Source organism: Phragmites australis, chromosome 1, assembly GCF_958298935.1.
Source record: "Phragmites australis chromosome 1, lpPhrAust1.1, whole genome shotgun sequence".
NCBI classification, from domain to species: Eukaryota; Viridiplantae; Streptophyta; class Magnoliopsida; order Poales; family Poaceae; genus Phragmites; species Phragmites australis.
The window spans coordinates 52,907,432-52,927,538 of NC_084921.1; the positions used below are offsets into that span (position 1 = coordinate 52,907,432).

At 44.9% G+C, this 20,107-nt stretch overlaps 2 protein-coding genes and 1 pseudogene across 4 annotated transcripts; 2 read left to right on the plus strand and 1 right to left on the minus strand.

Annotated features, from left to right (window-relative positions):
• The first annotated feature begins 7,658 nt into the window (after positions 1 to 7,658).
• Positions 7,659 to 8,369, plus strand: LOC133890791 (putative lipid-transfer protein DIR1). Its single transcript, XM_062331351.1, has one exon. It carries the CDS (start codon positions 7,776 to 7,778, stop codon positions 8,103 to 8,105), a length of 330 nt encoding a protein of 109 aa, XP_062187335.1. The 5' UTR covers positions 7,659 to 7,775; the 3' UTR covers positions 8,106 to 8,369.
• Positions 8,370 to 13,424: 5,055 nt separating this feature from the next.
• LOC133890801 (EPIDERMAL PATTERNING FACTOR-like protein 9) lies at positions 13,425 to 15,598 on the plus strand. Of its 3 annotated transcripts, none has more exons than XM_062331372.1 (4): positions 13,425 to 13,837; positions 13,973 to 14,040; positions 14,417 to 14,595; positions 15,153 to 15,598. In XM_062331372.1, the coding sequence occupies exons 1-4, from the start codon at positions 13,723 to 13,725 to the stop codon at positions 15,184 to 15,186; spliced, it is 396 nt and encodes a 131-aa protein (XP_062187356.1). In that variant the 5' UTR covers positions 13,425 to 13,722; the 3' UTR covers positions 15,187 to 15,598. The 3 variants fall into 3 exon arrangements, with proteins under 3 accessions (XP_062187356.1, XP_062187347.1, XP_062187363.1); XM_062331363.1 differs by having other exon boundaries at positions 13,426 to 13,837; positions 13,967 to 14,040; positions 15,153 to 15,582; XM_062331379.1 differs by lacking the exon at positions 15,153 to 15,598 and having other exon boundaries at positions 13,431 to 13,837; positions 13,967 to 14,040; positions 14,417 to 14,961.
• Positions 15,599 to 16,917: 1,319 nt separating this feature from the next.
• LOC133927192 (pentatricopeptide repeat-containing protein At3g29230-like) lies at positions 16,918 to 19,732 on the minus strand (annotated as a pseudogene).
• Between the last annotated feature and the right edge of the window lie 375 nt (positions 19,733 to 20,107).

A 20,107-nucleotide genomic window follows, 5' to 3' on the forward strand; every position in this document is an offset into this window, starting at 1 on the left:
GCTGGATTGAGCCGTGGGGAGATGGATTTGGAAGTGGAGCAGTGGCTGAGGGATGGTGCAGCAGGAGGTCAGATCGAGTGGGGGGAGTGGCGGAGGAGGCAAGGTGAAGGCGACCAGAGCAAAGTGACAGGGTGGCCGTGGGGGGTGACACGACTAATGTTAATGATTGAGGGTGGGCTGGGCTAATTATCGATGATAGGCTGCAGGTTAAGCGGGCCATCCGATGCGTCGAACGCCCGAACATTATCATTTTCGATATTTGTTATATATGAATAATAATTACAAGCAGTACAACTATACGTTAGATATGAGTAATAATTACAAGAAGTACAACTATAATTTTCTATCACATTTATATCATAACGTCATATTATTGTATTTTGTTGTGGCATTGGGCCCTCCCCCTTAACCATGGCAAAGGAGTCTAATACGTAAATGAGTTTGTAGTGATGAAGTACACCCCAAATGGAATCTTCTGAAGAAGGGGTTCAAATGAAGGTGCCCAATTGGAGGGTACCCATCTCAAACAGGATTTGAGACCATACTCTGTATGTCAGTGACTCAGAATGATCCTATATGTTATTATGATATTAATGTCAAATCATAAAAGACATACAAATTTAATATTATATTCTAAAATCTCTCATATGAAACACGGAGTATTGCTCCAAACCATCTCCAAAGATTGACCTGAGGGGGCCTCATTAGAAGGCCCTCACGTAAGGCAGGGACCCTTAGCTAAAGGCCCATCGCAAAGCCCCTTGCTAGGGCCTTAGGAGGGAAACAATTTTTGTGAGACCTTGAGGCAAAAGACTTCTGCGAGACCTCCACGCCATACACTTTAGATCTAACAACTCGCGTGCATGCGTGTAGGCATGATAGAAGACACGTGTCACGCAGAGGCAGAGGTCTACTTGTGAGACCCGGTCTCACATAAGGTGTGCTGTCAACCTCTCGCTTGGTCACAAGTCCCCCGATGTAGCCAAAGTTAAAGTTACTAGAGGATGGTCAAGGTGGAGTCCATGGTGGACTAGGCTCACAAGATTAAAATGGAGTCCATGGTGTAAAATTGGAACTAAAATCTCTATATAGCTTTATGACTCAACAAGTTATATGTTTATCTTAGCGCCTGGTGTACATTGGCCCCTGGTTGCATTCATGGTTTTCTCAGATTGAGCATTCATGTGGTTGGTGTGGATGCATGACAAATCTATATATGATCTACACAATCTGTAGGACAAGATAATCTATCCAGATAAATCAGGAATTGGCATACATACAGAACATGGTATAATTTAATTTCTCCAACAAAGAAAACTTAGCGTGCCGGAGAGAGATAGGTATATGACAAAGATAAATCAAATCAAATACACACTACTAAAAAAATCCCTAAACCTAGTCAGTTCACTAATCATCATCAATTTCCTTTTTCTTATAAATAATTTTCATTCATTTTGTTTTTCTTATAAATAGTTCATGTTAATTTCTTTTTCCTTTATGCGATGGACACCTGCACCGTACGAATCTCATGAAAAAAGAAGCACCCACACATGCTAGGTAGGGCGGGAACGCGGGAAAAACACAGGAGAACAAGCACTCCCACATGCTAGGAAGGCTATTTCTTTTGACTTTTGTCGAACTTGTGATCATTGTGATATGCTTACGTGACTCTGATGACTACGTAATGTCTTTTATGGATACCAGTTGCTAGTGAATGTATGACTATGTGATGTCTTTTGTTGCTTTGTTGCTCTTTTGTGATATGCTTGAGACTATATGTGAATGTTTATGCAATGTGCTATCGCTAGTTGCTTGTTTAAGAGGGAGTGTCTAGCAATTCCTAATGCTATCCTAAAATTCAAATTTTTGTAATGCATGGTATACAAATTATAGTCAGTTTTTTGCTTGAACCAAATGTGAAAATAAATCAAAGAACATTCGATTCAAACAAAAAACTAGCTTAGATAATAATATTATCACAGTCAGTTATAGTTGTAATCCGACTATGATAATACCATTATCATAATCAGTTCGTGCCTTGAGCCGATTGTCATAATGATTATCACATGTAGTTTTCGAAACTGATGGTGATAATCAGATATTATCACAATCACTTGATTGCAAATGATCTAGGAATCGAATGCACAAGCATACCAAACTGATTGCACTTGGTCTTGGTGTGGTAGTGGTAGGAATGAGTGTAGAGCGATTCGTAGGTGTCTGTGGATCCATTCTAGTTCAACTCAATTAACTACTAGTCAAGTTAATTGAGTTGAACTAGAATGGATCTACGGATCGCTCCACGCCTATCTCTAGGTAGTGGTAGTAAAAGACGTGCATCTCTCCCCAACATCATTATCGTCGGCTTGCCCATCGTCGGTACAACCTCATTTTTACCCGTAGGGGCAAGCATGCAGTAGGGATCTCTACGTGTATATCTAGCGGTGGATACACGGGGGCTGGGGCAGGCCCTCCTAACCCTAGGTGCACTTGGGAGCCCTAAGCCCCCCTCCCTCAACCTTTGGGCATGGAAGAGTAAGAAGAGAACAAGGAGGAGGAAGAAGAGAAAAGGAGGGGAGGAGGAAGAAAAGAGGGAAAATCTCCCTAGTTTTTGGTTCTGCATCCGCCACTGTGCGTTTATGTGCATGTATGTAGCAGGACATGCCTCACTAGTTTAGAGTTCTAAAGAACAACAACAGCTAGCTAGGGACTTGTGTCGCAGCACTGACGGGGAGCCTCGCTGAGGGATTGAATGTACTTAAAAGTGCCTAGAGGGGGGGGGGGTGAATAGGCTTTTCTGAAAATTAAAACTAACCAGCGGATTAAACAGATGCTGGATACTTCGGTGAAGGTCGGATACTCTGGTCTGTCCGGAGTATCCGGTCTAGTCCGGAGTCTCCGGTCTAACAGGAACTCGAGAACAACTAAAATTTAACAGGAATAGCTAGAGTCTAAAAGGTGATACTAGATCTAATAACAGCACAAAGCTTAAACAACAATAGACACTAGCAAGATGATCACAAAAACTAATTGTATGGGGAAAATCCCAAAACTACACAATTAAATGAAATTGCACAAAAGATGAGATAAATGATTATCCTGGAGTTCGGCCACCTTACAAAGAAGTGCCTGCATCTCCGTTGAGGAGCTCACAAAGAGCCGGATCTTCTCCAACCCTATCCTCTTCTAGCGACCACAAAGATCAAGCTAGAATTTTCTTACTCAAGTTGATATCGATTACAAACTTCCATGGCACCCCACAATGATTGGGTGCTCTACAGGCGACGCCTTACCGTCTAGGAGCACAAGACTCCAAGAGAAATGATCACAGCGAATGCTTGATGATGAACTCAATGCTCAAATATCTCAACTTCACTCCAAACACAATCTCACAAAATTGGCGCAAAACTAAGCACTAAAGATGTTTGGAGGGCTTTTAAATGCTCTTGGAAGGCTCTATGAAAGTGGAGCTCATCAGCAACAGCAAGCCTTTAATGCTTGGGGGTGTGGGAGTATATATAGCTCAGCAGCAACAGCAAGCCTTTACTGTTCTGACACACCTGCCCCGGAGTATCCGGTGAACACCGGAGTCTCCGGCCTAAAATTCAAAAGGGCGTCAGAACGGTTACAGAACTGTGTCAGAACTAGCCGTTACGGTTCTGTTAAGCTGTCGGAGTCTCCGGTGAACATCGGAGTCTCCGGCCAGACTTAGCTACCACAGAGACAAGATCCGAAGACTTGCCGGACTCTCTGGCTTCTCCAGGTACCAGAGTATCTGGTGAACACCGGAGACTCCGGTCTCCTTTTTATAAAAGAATAAATACTAACCGAGCGACCCTTGACGGAGTCTCCCTCGGAGACTCCGGCCAAAATATTTTTCCTACCGGAGTATCCGGTGAACACCGGAGACTCCAACCTTTTTCTTTCAAAAATAAATGCTTAACCGAGCGACCTCTGGCGGAGTCTCCCTTGGAGACTCCGGCCTAAAAACTCACCAACTATCGGAGTGTCCGGTGAACGCCGGATACTCCGGACAAATAAAAATTCGGAACCGAGCCTCTTCTGGCGGAGTCTATCTCGGAGACTCCGGCCTAAATACTGAGGACCGGAGTATCCGGTGAACACCGAAGACTCCGGACTCAGTAAACTTCTGCCAATATACCCGGTGTCCGTGGGTGAATGTGTCTCTCAAGTTATTGGTTCTAAAGGTTATCTTGAGCATTGAGACACCATGACAGCAAACAAATGCAACCCTCTTAATAGTACAACTACCCTAGACTCAATTTCAAAGATAGAATAATTTAAATCCTATTGAGTACTACTCATTGCTTCTCTTTTCTTTTCGAGGGGCGTCAACCGTCGTAAGTCTTCACAGTTGAGACTAACACCTGTTCATGACTTCGATAAACATATTAGTTCCTTGATCGTTTTTGTCATCAATAAATCAAAACCCACTTAGGGGCTTAGATGCACTTTCAGGGATCCCTTGGTGGTTGGCCGCACGTGCAATCCTAGTCTCGTCTAGTGCGCAAGCGGTGGCTGGTGGCGCCAGCGCGCGTGAGCAAGGCAATTGTGGTGGTTGTGGGAGCGAGGAGAGAAGAGGAGCGTAACTGAGCAAAGGAGGGGAGTCTCGACGAGTTCCTGTCCTATCTTCATTGCTTGGTCAAGCACTCTTGGGAGCTCATCAACCATCAAGCTCCGTTATCAGGCATGCCTCCAACTTCTCCTCCGACCGGTCACGGATCTGTCACCACCTCCCCATGTAGCCTCCTCCAAGCACGGATCCACGGCCATGTCCTGACCCCTACTGGCTCAAATCCACCTCCAGTTCCGGAAATGTACGAGATATCGTCTAGGTAGGGGGGGTGAATAGGCGATTCCTGAAATTTAAAAACTTTGCAGTGGATTACTGAATTCGGATACTCCGGATTAATCCAGAGACTCTGGATTATACAGAACCTAAATACTCCGGTCTTATCCGGATAGTCCGGATTATACAGGAAAATGAAACTAATGAACTGTTGAGTAAATCTAAGTGATTCTATAGGTTACCACATGTTCTAAAAGAGATCTAAATATCTTATCACCAACAACCTGCAGTCACAAGCACACAAACAAGTAGATCGGGAAAATCCCCAAAGATTAACTAAAACAAGTAAATGTGCAATAAGGTAAAGTAGACAAGAGTTTGTTCCCAAAGTTCAGCCACTTCACAAAGAGGTGTCTACGTCTCCGTTGAGGAGCTCACAAAGAGCCGGGTCTTTTTCAACCATTTCCTCTACCAAGCGACCACAAAGATCAAGCGAGGGTTCTTACTCAAATCAACGAGGGTAACACAAACTTCACGGGCACTCCACAAATTTGATTGTACTTGTTCTTGGAGTGTCTCGTAGAAAAGCCCAACAAGAAAAGGTGATTGAAGTGTCTCGATATGATTCGCTCCTCTGCTTGTAACGGTTGGAGACTGAGCATATCACATGGGTACAGTGTACAACTTCTACAAAGTGTAAATCTATTCGAATAGCTGTGTCCATGATCATGGACATGCAAAAGTAGTAACCGTATTGATTATACTCGGGGTGTGTGAGTATCCTTGATTAGTGAGTGCGTGGACTAGATGTCCGTGTGATGAGATTGTTGGCTCAATCCGTCAAGAGCTACATGGTACTAAAGGTACACCAGATATAATGACATAGACTACGGAGTGACGTGTAGCCCCTCTCAGGACCAAAAGACCCTAGATATAACTTGTTGTCTTGTTCTCTGGTTCAGACTGTTTTAAAGTTAATAGTAGAGAATATAACTGGATACCTGCATAAAACTGTTTGACGCTTAAAACTAAACAGTTAAGTCTTGTCCTTGATTTACCCTTTATGCATATATCAACACCTTGAAGTAGTATATGACTTATTGAGTACCTTTCATACTCACTTTTACTATCATTCAGATGAGGAAGCTGAGGATGACTACGTTGGAGATGAAAGCACGGATGAGGAGTAGATGTAGTAATCACATTCGCAGCTTAGCTGCTCGTGGCCTTGGGTAGATATTTCTATTGTGTTTTTTTATGGCCGTTAGGCCAGTTCTGTAATATACAATATGGGTTTGAAGATCTTTTTATACTTTGTAACCTTAATAATTTATGTACAAAGTTTGACTGTGATGCAACAATTATTATACTATATGTATCCGCTACTTAATCCAAGGATTGATACTTGAGGCATAGGAGCTCCCGAGAAAGGGGTCTTACATGACACATGTGGCCACGACCCCTCCACGAGTAGCTCACGACGGCTCAATTTCTCCCTGCACTTGAGGCAGAGTCCCTGGAGTACTCCTATGACTACTCGGGGATTGACTTTCAACAATTGGAGGTGGCATCCCTCTTTTATGAGCAATCGTCTGAAGCTTACTTTTTCTTGTTGGCAACACCCCCCTCCCCACCTGTGTTCGAGCTGGAGACCCTAGAATACATTTTGGGCTCTCCTGTTGTGCCCTTTCTAGCCTCCACTGATGTTACTGAACGTTCGCCTCTTGTGAGGGTCAAGGATCCCCCTTGCGCCCCACCGCGACCTTCACCGCCGAAGATGACACCGGCATGACACAGAAGGAGGTCCTATAATAGGTCGATGGTCCGTCGAAGTGCTCGCCTTGCCTTGAAGTACCTAGCCATTTTCGATGGATCATCTCCCCTACCACCGTTTATACTCCCTTGGATCATTTCAGCTATCGGCCTTCAAGCTTACGTATAGTCGCTTGAGTCATCGGATCTTGGGAGTCACTTCGGAGCGGTGATGCTGCGATTTCTCCTCTTCGTTGTCTCTTATAGTCGCTTTTTGTTGTTGTGTGTTGTTGTGGTGCTCTAGACCTACCTCTTTAGCTAGGCTCTTAGCCTGCTTTGTTACGTAATTTTTGCTTGATTTTCTCTTAATTAACCAAGCACTTCAGGCCGTTAGTCTTTCTTCTTATTAATATAAGAAGCAGCTCTCATATGGTTCAGTTTCAATATGTGCATGTATGCATGCGATTGGCGAGTGACTGGCTTACCTGTGACTTGGCACACGCCTAACTAGATCAAAATAACTGGTTAATTAATTAAGTTAAATTAGAATAGATTCATAGATCGCTCTATATCTATCTCTAGATATGGTAGTAAATGACCTGTATCTCTCCCCTCTGAGTGCGTTTTGAGCCTACCATACTGATCAGAGATCGTGCGCCTGATCAATCCGGCACAGCAAAAAAAAAAAGATATCTAAAACAGTCAGCCAGTCACGGACACACTGGCCGATGCGCTAGCTAGCCCGACGTCGCATTTGCCGACTATGCATCATTTTCTCGTGATCGCCAATGATACTCCGAACTCCATCCTGTCTTCAATTAGAAAAGGGCCCAATTCGAGCAAAACGACACTCCGAAATGCGTCGAGTTCCCGTAAAACCAGCGTCGTTACCGTCGACTTGCCCATCGTGGGTACAGCCTTATTTTTACCCGTACCGGCAAGCATGCAGAAGGGATCTCTGCGTGTATGTGCATGCATGCATGGCGATTGGCGAGTTGCTGGCTCGCCCGTGACTTGGCACGCGCCTAACGGAGACAAGCGCTCGGGCACATGCAGGTCACGGGCCGCGCTATCCCCACGCTATACAAGGCCGCGGCCGTCGTCCGACGTGATCACATGCACACGCTCACATCACAACTCACAAGTGCCCCAAGCTAATTAAGGAGCACACCTACGCAGCCGGCCGGTGGTCGTACCGCATCAAGGCGATCCGATGGCCGGGAGGAAGACGAGCAACATCGCCGCGGTCGCGCTGGTGGCGCTCCTGGTCGTGGCGGCCGCCGGCGGCGCGGCCGGGCTCTGCAACTTGGACCAGTCCGCGGTGGAACCGTGCCGGTCGTACTGCACGGTGGGCAGCACGGACGACAGCCCGACGCAGGAGTGCTGCGCGGCGATGGGTCAAGCCGACCTCCAATGCCTCTGCGACAACATGGGCATGCTGCGCTGGTTTGCCAGGAAGCAAAACATCAGCGTCGACCGCGCCATGAAGATCCCATCCAAGTGCGGCGTCCCAAACGCGCCGACCAAGTGCAAAGCCAACTAGAGGCCGGCGAGGCAGACATGCATGCACTAGCTACCTTAGATGATGCACTCTAGTTAAACGTGTTAATTAGTAGCCACCGTTTTGTGTTATGTTAGGTCACCATGCCCTGCCTTGTTGTTTTGTGTTCCAGAAGTTGTGATGGGCTGCAGGGTGACTGCGTGCGTGCTTGTGCCCGCCAGGCAGTGTACCCTCGCGTGTTTTCCCTCGTTGTGTGTCTACCTCCAACCGTGTCGCAACAATAATTTTTGCCACTTGTTCTGATCATCTGATGACCTTATCTGTTGTTGTTATAGCTTATACAGGAGTACCACAATATTTCGTGCAACATGCATAGGGAAACTATATTTACACGAAATATTGTGGTTGGATGAACGAGGCAGGATCCTTACTTGGGATGCGGATCAGAACACCGAGCCCACCTCTCCCCAACAGCGCTAGTCGTCAACCACCTTCGTGTCCAGATGTACTGCATACAAACACGAAACATCACATATTCACACCTCTCTAACTCTCTTCTCTAGTGAAATTAACATGTAGATGCCTACAATCTGCTCAGCTAGTGAAATTACATTCGGTAACATGTTACAGGTAAGAACTTTTACCCGCTGAATGCTTCCGTTGCTGCCAATATGTCTTGGTTACCAATCAAATTCATTTGACCAAGCTTTGGTCCCCGTGACTATCATCATCTCCCTGTGGTACCAGCTCTGAAACTGAAAGCAACAACAGCTGAACCCTGCTCATATCCACGCCCAACATCTTCACCGAAGCGAGAACCACACGAAGACCGAAGAGCCCACAGCATTGGGTGGCCAAGGTCAAGGCACCACATGCTGGGCACGATGCCCCCAGCAGCGGTCTGGCGCACGCAAAGCAGCCTGCTGCGCCTGACCTACTGCTGGCCGGAGGGATCATGAGCGCTACGGCTGGAGATGGCCCGGACCCCATGGACATCTCTTCCCCGGAACGCTCGCCACCATTCCTGCAGCTTGCTCCAGTAGGCGTGCTGGTGGCCACTGCTGCCATACACTGCAAGGAGCATAATCCTGCCATGGTCTTGCTTATCTGCGACAGCGTGCTCTCTTTGCCCTGAATCACGGGTCCTGGGAGGACGATGCTAGTGGCCAACACGACTGTGATTGAGGGCCAAACGGGCCAGAATGAACCGATTGGGCTTGCTCAGTCTAATGATGGGCCTCCTGTGCCCCTCACTGCCCAACATCGATGATGGACCACCCCTCACTGATGGATCTGACTCACCTGCGCTGTATTTGGTTTCTCCGATGGGATTTTGTATAGGCCCGTGTACAATTTGGCTAAAAGATAAAGTTATATTTATTAAAAATAAGAGTATTTGGTTAATTGTATTTATTTAAATAGGTTGAATTGAGTTTTTATTTGGTTGACTGAATCTAAACACATAAATAGATAAAAAAATAATATTATGATTGGTTGTTCGTATGAAAATAATTTTATAATATCGATAAGTGAATCTATATGTATGAGCACATGCAACGTAGGCTAATAAGTGAGTTCGTCTGAATAAGCGGATATAGACACTTGTATCCACCGAGCTAGACTGATAATATATATTTACATGCATCGAACAAACTGGAGCAATAGATATGTACAGCCAAGTATATTTTTTCATAAAATTATATCTATCCATTAGACCAATCTAAAACAAGTTCGGACAGTGCACAGACCCTTGTTCGTCCGGTTGTTCGTCCGGTTGAGGCTAGCAGATGTAGCCTAATGTGGGCCCAGTGGACACGGACACTCTGCGATGTAACTATGCAGCAGGAGGCAATATAGGTCACTGTAGCATGATGCAGTGTTTTGTGAGACGGTAACGTCTAAACGGTGGGTACAGTAATACCGTAGCAGGTCCTGTAGCAACACTGTTCCGCTTTACTATACCACCGTGCACTAATACTGTAGTATCTGATTAAGCCGTTCGTTTTTCGATCCGACAGTTAAAAAAAATCCTAATACAGATCACCGTAACTTCTTTACAATGGTAACTCCACTGTAGAGGATCCGTGTCCTTCCTCAAGCTTCCTCTTCACGACTCCGGAGTCGGCTCCGCTTCCTTGAGAGCCGCCAGCCAGCGTCCACCTCGCCCCGAAGCTCTGTGGTCTCCCTGTGGCTCAGATGGCTAAAGAACTGGTTGCCCGTCGGCTTGGCTTCTGCTGCCCTGACGCGCTGGCAGTTGGGAACGCAGTGGCTGAGCACAAGAATATGTTGAATAAGCCGCTGCCATCGAAGGTCGCAAGGCATTGAACTCAATCTGCCATATTGATGCGACCCCACGCCCGGTGGCTGCAGCACTGGCCGTGGACGGCGGCGGGGCTCCATAGCTGGATGTTTGAAGCAATTCCGTATGTTGCGTTAGTTTCTATCCATGTTAAGCACAAGCTCCACGTATATTAATTTTAGTTCCTGTTTGTTTTTCTCTAAATTTTGGATTTTAGATTGTGGATTATGAATTGTAGAAGTTTAACTTAAATGTATTGTGGATTGTAGATTGTGGCATAATCCAGTATATATTTACAGAATCTATTTTCAAAATCTAGCTATTTGTTTGTAGAATCCACCGTCCAGAAACAAACAAACAGTATCTTAGCATCTTAAATCACCTAAGGGTGTGTTTGGTTGCCCGCACGAGGTTTCGTAGAGCTGCATCGTATATCTTGGATGAGGGGAAGCAGCCTGAGGGGATCCGTATTCTGGAAAAGAAGTGTGTTTGGTTGGTTGTATGAGCGGATGCAGATTGAATTTGAATTTGTGTTTGGTAGACTGAATCTGAGGTTGCATGAGGGAGCTCGCTGTCGCTGACAAGTGGGTCCAAACCGTCGACTGCTGCATCTGGCCAGCCTGCATGCGACCTACGGCCATTTCCAGCGCATGCGCGGATGCAGCGGCCGGCCGTATGGCTGCATGAGTAGGTGCAGCCTCGCACAGCTCGTCACGCCATCCAAACGCGCAGCTCGCAGAGCGTATACGCCTATGCCTGCATCCGCTGGTGCGTGCATCCGCCGGTGCGGCAAACCAAACACGCCCTAAAGCGCCGCCTAGCAGCAGGCATGGCTGGCCTCGTAGCTTTCTTCAGGCTAAGTTTCAGTTGCCTTAGTTTGTCTTTTAAATCCCCTAAAGTGCCGATCTGTAGTAGGCATGGCTGGCCGAGGGAACGCCAAAACATCCCATTGCAACTTCTTTAGTTGTGTTAGCTGGTTTCCCAATGAATGATCAATCAATTTCGATTTTTAGTTGGAATGTTAGGGGGTTAAATGAGAGAGACCGATGTGATACTGCCAGGGAAATGATGTACTCTTCACGCTGTGCGATTGCTTGCATACAAGAAACAAAACCGCAAAATAATTCTACTAGACGTTTACATCAAATTGTCGGAGCAAACTTACTTAGGTCAGCTCCAGCAGCATCGGCAAAAGCCGATCTGCATCACCGTATCGTGCATCACGTCATTTGCGGCAGCGAGACGGTCCGGTTTTCAACTCCACCAGAGTCTCTATTAAGTGCTATAGGGATACGAGAGCTTACTCGACACTAGCAAATTTGCGGCCAGCAATAGGGTCCGTATCACTGTACGGCGTCGTGACTATGGATGACTGCAGGTCTAAAAGAGATAAAAAATAATGTAATATAGAAAATATGGTAGCTATTGGAGATGAAAAATAAAGAGTACTATAATAGTATTATAATAAATAAATTTTTAAGTATTTGCTGAAGATGATCTTAGTAATTTTTCCTTGTTGGCTGATGGTGTTAAAATTGTACTTTGGAATGAGTTCCAAATTGCTAGTGAACCTCACTAATCCAATTTATGGAGAACACACCTGGATGCTAAGGACGTATGGAAAATACAAAGCACAGTCGGTATACCAGGCTCAATTTAGATAATTGCCGAACAACAATACAAGAAGCTAATTTGAAAAGTATGGGCATAGTAAAAGTGCAAATTTTTTGCTTGGCTTCTTATACAAGATCCCATATGGACAGCTCAAAGCTTGTAGCTCTGGCAGCGTGAAAACCAATATTTCTACCCAATATGTCTCCGACCTCAGAGCACCTATTTATTAAGTGTCCTACCGCTAGAAGCCTATAGACATGTATTGTAGGGTACCTTCCTTGCATCCGAACTGATGAATCAACACGGACTTCATCAAATCTTGGTGGAAAGAGTGCATCTGTCAACCGAAGCTTCAAGGGAGGCATCGAGATACCGATTATCTTGGTGCTCTGGGAATGGTGGAAAGAACGAAATCAAATGATTTTTCAGGGCAAAGAACTGACAGAATGTGTGCTGCTTCATAGAATGCATGAGGCAATGGTGTGGGATATGGTGAGTGTCCATGCCTTAACAACTATCAGAGAAAGGTAAGAAAAATTATATTAGTTTCACTTTTGGCGTTTTTCCCATTTGTGGTTCTTTATCCTAATTTTATATTGGCTTGAGCCCGGCCTGACGGTTTGTTTTTTTATACCGGACCTCCTTATCCGGAGCCTTACATTGGAGACCAAATCAGGAATGTGCGACACTCAAGAATTGAACCTAGGTGTGCTCGGCCACATCCTTAAGTCTTACCGTCGAGCTCCGTGCTCGTACGCAATTTCTCCTTCTTTCTAATATAATTGTGCCAATTTCTCCTTCTTTCTAATATAATTGTCAACGTGGTGGCTTTAAAAAAAAAAAAGAACGACACAAGAGTAGAACAAATGCATCGCAGATCCGGCGCTTCCAACCGTTGCTTTCTACAAGAAATCACCAGACTGTACATGGTACGGCTCTGAGCCTCTTAATATTGTTTCAAGCTCTAGATGCAGCTCATGCCTTGAGGTCGCAGCCTCGCAGGAGAAGAGTGACAGCGGTGAACAGAACAAGAGTTAGGCATGCAGAGATGAATGATCCAAACCATGCAAGCCCTATGCTTCCCATCCTTCTCTGGCATTCATTCACTTTTACATGTTCAGAAAAGATACGGTGTGCCGGAGCTTTCCCTTTCGTTGCCTTTTTTCAGGCATCTTCTCTTACTGAATAAGCTTACCATTTCTTGTTTATATTTGTGTACTATAAACGCCATTTGATATTCTTCCAACTGGTGCAAATAATTGTCCCTTCTTTCTACACGTCATTGTTCTGCAGAACATAAGGAACAACACAGAGTGAACTAAATGGCAAATAAAGCATAATATTTGACTACCTACGTTCAAGATGGGATACAGAAAATAACATGCAGAGAAGCAAATGTATAACAACCAAAGTGATGCTATGGAAATAATTGAAGAAAGGCACCCCCGTTGCTTAGTTTCAGACCGTATCTGTTATCCCGTGTGCGCGTGCATATGAGAGGGGAGCCACCTGGTGGTCTCCGCAGTCCCCACTGCTCCCTCTCTATATCACTGTCTCTGCATGCTATGGCACAGGGATGTGCATAGGCTAGGCATGAGCAGAGGCACAGAGCAGGCACACAGAAGAGCCATTGCACCTGTCTTCGATTTATATAGCCTCTAACATTTGCTCCCTTGTGTTGTTTCTCTAATCCAAACACAGCACCATCCTCCCATTCTCTATCCATTGCTCGTTTGAACAAGAGGGATGGCTAATGGTTGCCCCACAACTACCACAAGCTCCCTCCTCCTCTTCTTCCTTCTCTCTTGCCTGCTTAGCGGCCGTGCTCTCTGCAACCAAGGTCACCATGGCAGAACATCAGGTTCTTTCCCCCCTTTACAAACAATGAGTTTGTTATTTCTCTTTTCTTGCACGAGAGTAGTCCCTTCTGTTCTTTTTTCCCATTACTTTTATTCACTGTTCATTCATTTCAATCTATTTTGTTGTGAAGGTGCAGTTTATGTAGAACAATATCCCCACCAGGAATTGCCTGAAAAACATATAGTTTTGGAGGAGACCGTGAAGGTGCATATCTCTCTTTCTAAGCGGCGTTCTTAAGAGTTTTCAACTTCCATAAGCTTGTGGCACCTTTTCTTTCTTTTATACATGTACGTGAGGAACGCTTACTTTAAATGTTAACTTGCTTGGCACAAACTACATAGCTATTTATGGAGTTTTTGGTACGAGGTTGTACCAACTAGCAGCTGTGTGCTGTATATATTGTTTTTGGTAAGAGGAAATAGTAACCACTTGCCTCCAACATTACTCCTACAGTAGTACTAAGAAAAGTCTTTAGAACAACAACAAAAGGCATGAAACCTATGTGCAAAGTTAACCCACAAAGCATATAAAGATCTGAAAGGAAGTATAATTAACATGGTGTTCACATGCCTGATATTAGGGTCTAAACAAGGACAAACTGCCTATGTATGCAAGGAGAATGTTGATCGGCTCCACTGCTCCGATATGCACATACAATGAGTGCAGGGGGTGTCGATTCAAGTGCACTGCTGAGCAAGTCCCAGTGGATTCAAACGACCCTATGAACAGTGCTTACCATTACAAGTGTGTTTGCCACAGGTGATCTTTAATGATTAGGAGGAGCTTCTATGTTATGATACGTTCTAGTGAAGTGTAGTAGTCTTCTTTCATTCTTTTATTTTCCTCTTCTTTTCCTTCTATTCTTTTTTCTCTGCTGAAAAAAGGCTTCAATTTTTTCCTTACCTTTGTACAAGAGGCTAGCTAGTAGAGGACTGGAGTCAGGAGGGGCACTTTGTACTTTAAAATGCTTAGTTCAGGTTATGGGCTAGTAATTTTAGTAGTAAATGGTCAGAAATTTTGATATCTGCAGTTTGGAATGAGTAGCTTATTTAAGTAGATAAACAGTATTGTTGACCTATGGCTACAATGCATCGAGTCTATGAAGTATGAACAGACCTCGATATGTACTTGTCTGCTTAAACAGCCTTGGAGATCTAGGCTGGATCCTCTGAGACTGTTGGCCTCCATCTGTGCTAGCACTTTAAAGTGCATAAATGTTGTAAATTTTCTTTTGCTCCACCTGAAGCTCCATAGTGTTTCTCTTCCGAGCACCGTCCGTTCTTATGGGCTTTTGTGCCATTCCTCTTTTTTTGTAGTAACAACCACCTATACAAACGTGCAGTATGTTAAACTAGACAAATCACAGAAGAAAGCTGATGATGACGAAGGGCATGCAAAGGGAAGGCTTTTGTGCAGTCTGCAATCCATCAGCAAACCAGACTTCATTGTTGAAGTTTAACTAAGAAGATATTCCTGAGAAAAATGTCAGACGATCACATGCATCTCTCCAACTTAAGCTAACATGTATAATTTGATGGCTGTACAACATTATATCAAATCCACGAAGATTTATTAGATGAAGGGCAAAAATATTCTCGAAAATTTAAGACTTTTCAATGCCATACAGAGCATGTAGAAGGCCTGCAGACTGCTCTGTATGTATCCAACAAAAAACTTGTGGAGGATTCGTGCCAACAGGAAATATTTACAAGCAAGAGCTCTGTGCATGAGATACCACCGTTGAGCTACGGCTGCAACATGTGTAGATTATGAGCAGGATACGGCAGTTCCTTGCAGAAGAATGCATTGCTTTTAAAAAATTCATTTGATCCCTAGGCAACTAAAGTTTGTTCTCTGCTACTGCTAGGTATGCAGGAAGACAAGGGCAGGTCACTAAAATCTTTAGTGGTTTACCAAATACCTTGACATGTTTCTGTAATGTGTTAATGTACACGAAGGCGCAAGGAGGCCTTGGGATATTGAGAGGTTCAATAAATATTCAGTTAATCATCAAAGAAATTCAGTGAGAACTATATATGGAGACTGAGGTACCATAAGTCATGTAAGGTAGACCCACACATCAAAAGACCATATTTCAAATCAATAATTCCATAACCAGGTAAAAAGCTCAAGGTAAGAATTCTGCAAGCAATTAAATCACACTATGCTGACGGGTTACATGTGAAGATAGCAACTTTACATCTTATTCTTACTGTAGCTTTGCTTCTGGATCTTGTAGATATCCTAAGTATGAATAGAGTGGTATTCTGAGAGTGACACGAGAGAGGAGATGCATATGGAGAGAGGAATAAAGGCTGATATGTGGTGGCCCCAAACCCCACTATTACTCTTTGGCGATAGAATGAGATCATTATAATGTAATGTGGTAATTTCGTGATTTTGAGAGCGAATATGATGATTCTTTTTTCTCCTCAAAAAATAATACTCCCTCCGATTGCAAATGTAAGTCGTTTTAGACTTGTGCACAAAGATTAAGAAAGTAGATCAAATAACCTTATTGCCCTTTATTTATTTCGCATTGGAAAAGATAACTCATTCATTTGTGAGAGAGGTAGCATTTATTAAACAAAAACAAGACGAGAATAAAAGAAAAAAAATGCATAGAAGTTCGAAAATGACTTATATTTAGAGAATGATTGAGGAGGCTAAAACGACCTATATTTACCATCAAAGGGAGTAATAGACAAGAAAAGGCCATAGTTGCTCCCTATGAGGTGGTCCTGAATCTAAGGAGAGATTCACATGGATGTAAGACGGAGGATCCATCTCGTACTGTTTTGTTTTGCCTGAACAAGATGCACGCGTAGGACCCTACTTAAGTCTCATGCACCAAGGTTCACGTGACCACAGCCCTGAACCCATGGTCCAGCAGCACCTTTGTATCTTGACGGTGCTATTGTTATTGTCGTTAGAATATAATCTAAAGTTCCAAACTTGAGCATGTCTATACTGGTAGCAAAGAGGACCAACCATCTTGACGTCTTATTCATGCTAAATTGACTAAACAACACAATGCATTGTTGCATCACACAAGTCATGCCGTGTGTGCAGTTTACCTGCAGTCGTCAAGTAGATGGTCAGGCGGTGAGTACGATATGTTTACAACAGATTGGTAGTTTAGAAAGCAGTTAATTTGAAATTTGAAGCCAAAGAACCAACAGAAAGCAAGGTTAAGAGTTTGCATTGTTGATTATTGTTACCGGTTCATGCTATAATTCACAAGATCAGCTAATTTTCATTTCCCCCATTGAATGTATATAAATGAATCAACAAATAACAGAATAGTTACGAAAAGAAAAGTAGAAAGTAGACAGAAGTGATCGGCAATACAATCTTGAAGGCTTCAGTCTTCAGTCCGAACTTCAATTACCTTTTCTAGGGGAGAACTTCATTTATCTTCATTCTGATGATGTAAAGAACAATGGAATAGGGGTGCATAGACTTGTATTTTAGGACCAAACTTGTATTTCACTCTGAAACCGGTTTTAGTCTCATTATCAGCAAGTGGCCGGTCCAAACAGTTATCATCGTACCCTTTAAAACTGACTAAAAGAAGGATAATTTTTTTTGTAGAGCGCCTTAGTTTGATCACACGTTTTTTGCTGGTGAATCTGAAACTTTAAAGTATCCACCACTGTGCAAGTAAGTCAGCAAAAATTAATAAAATGGACTACTCATGGATAGTCAAGATCTCCATGTTTTGGAAACATTAATCGAAACAGTGGTGTTTAACTTGGCACCTGCTTGGGTTGGCAAATTGAAGCTTGAAAAGTAGCCTGCTTCCATCAGGGCTCTGAACCATCAGATGCAATTTTTATTCAAATTGCCACCTTCAAATTCATTTAGGAAGTAAGCTGAGTTCCAAGCAAAACTTCGTGTTTCTGAAACCAAGGAGGGTGGGCAATATCATAAATGAACTCAAATATGGAAGCTCACATTTGTAAAATATTCATCATGCCGAGCAGCTTCAGAAGAATCTTTACGAAATGTTAAAGAGTTTACAAGGGCCCCCTCCAATGCAACAGTGTTTCTCCGCTCTAGAAAAAAGCTACACTGTCTCATGTCAAGCATGTTAAATCAACAGACATCACGATGATGGATTCAGCAAAATCGGTGGACAAAAGAATAATAAAAAAGATGCTGCCACGTTAGAAAAATTCCACAGCATCACGTATATTGCATCCTTACAAAGATGTGAACTATCTCCGTTCACAAACTCATGGATTTGTCCATCCACTTCAATCACACTCTGTCCAATATCTTTTTCCATCCCTTCAACACTCATCAATCTCCTAATCCTCAAAACATCATCCCACATTCCTTCATTGGCATAGATATTTGACAGAAGAACATAGACTCCAGTATCATCAGCTCCAAGACTTGCAAGACGCTCGACTGATAACTCAGCCAGCTTGACACACCTATGGCTTCGGCAGGAAGCAAGAAGAGATCCCCACAATTCTGGAGTTGGTTCCAATGGCATCATCTCTATAGCATGCCTAGCCTGCTCCAAACGTCCAGCACGGCCAAGGAGATCAACCAATGCACCATAATGTTCTACCTTGGGATCTATCCCGAAATCCTCCCTCATTCGGTGAAATCCTTGGAGACCAACCCAGCATGCGTGCAAGCAGTCAGCACGGCAAGTACACTTAGATCATTCATGGGTGCTCTTTCAGCCTCCATTCGATGTAAAAGCATGACAGCATCCAGACCGTAACCATGAGTTCCAAGTCCAACGATCATCACATTCCAGGTGACCACACTCTTCTCGACCATGCTTTCAAAGATCAACATGGAAAGATCCAAGCGCCCACACTTCATGTACATATCTATCAGAGCTGTCTGCACCACAACATCGAATAAAACCTCCTTCTTCTCCAAGTACAAGTGCAACCATCTGCCTTGATCCAGAGCGCCTAGCTGAGCACAAGCCGTGACAGCCCCAACTGCAGCGATCCTATCAGGCCTTACACCACACCTAAGCATACTCTGAAAATACTCCAAAGCCTCTTTCGCCTCCCCACACCTGACATACCCATCAATAACAACGCTCTAGGAGATCACGTTCCGCTCCGGCATTTCCTCGAAGAGCACTCTCGCCTCATCCATCCTTCCGTGCCTGGCATAACCATCAATCATCGAGTTCCAGCACACCAAATCCCTCGAAGGCATTTGATCAAACAGCCCGCGTGCATGGTCCACGCCACCAGCTTGCTTCCCATACCCGTCGATCATGGTAGCCCAGGAGAACGCGTCCCTCTGTGGCATTTCGTCAAACATATCCTGTGCGACCTCCACCTCCCCACACCCGACGTACCCCGCGACCATGGAGTTCCAGGAAACGAAGTCCCGCGCGCCGCCGCCCGCCTCATCGAACATCTTCCTCCCCGAACAGCAGTCCCGGATCCTACAGTAGGAGCTGATGAGCGCGTTCGCCGTGAACAGGTCTCCATCCAGCCCCCTCCTCACGGCCTCGGCGTGCAGCAGTAGCCCGACCCTACAACCGGGCGCGCAGCCGCAGGCCTTGAACGCGGAGGGAAACGTGTAGGCGTCGGGCGCCACTCCTCGCCGGTGAATGCGCACCAAGTAGAGAAGCGCCCTGCGGGGGCTCCCGGGGGCGTGGGCGCGGATGAGGGTGTTCCAGGGGAACGGGTAGCGGGCGGCGGGCTCCGTCGGTGTGGGTGGGGACGGACGCGAGGGCGAGGAGAAGGAGATTGGAGAGGCGGATCGGGGAGGCGGCGAGGTGGCCGGAGGTGAGGAGGAAGGAGTGGCACTGGAGCGCGTGGGAGGCGGACCTGCACGCGCAGAGGCGGGAGAGGAGCGTGGACAGGGCGACGGCGAGACGATCAGGCATGGCGAGTTCCAACTCGAAACCGACTGATTTGATTTTTTTTTAAGCTAGATGATATCATCATATACACCACATAATTTTTTATAATTTTAAAATAGACGCATATATTTGCAAAATTTTTATTTTAAAAAATCCTCTTAGACACGTAAGCAGTTAGCTTAGCTCCTCCAGAGCAACAGCAACAACAAGAAGAAAAATTTCCCATGCGGGTTCACGACGAAGCCCGAGAACACCGGTCTCGGGAGAACCACAGCCACCCTCAGTTATAGGGCACGTAACCTGCAGTCCTGCACGCACGGCGCATGCGGCGATGCATGCAGCTGATTGTCGCAGCCTCGCAGGGAACGGGCGTGCGTACGACGGCTTCGGTTCCCGCGCGCGGCAAAAGCCGACACG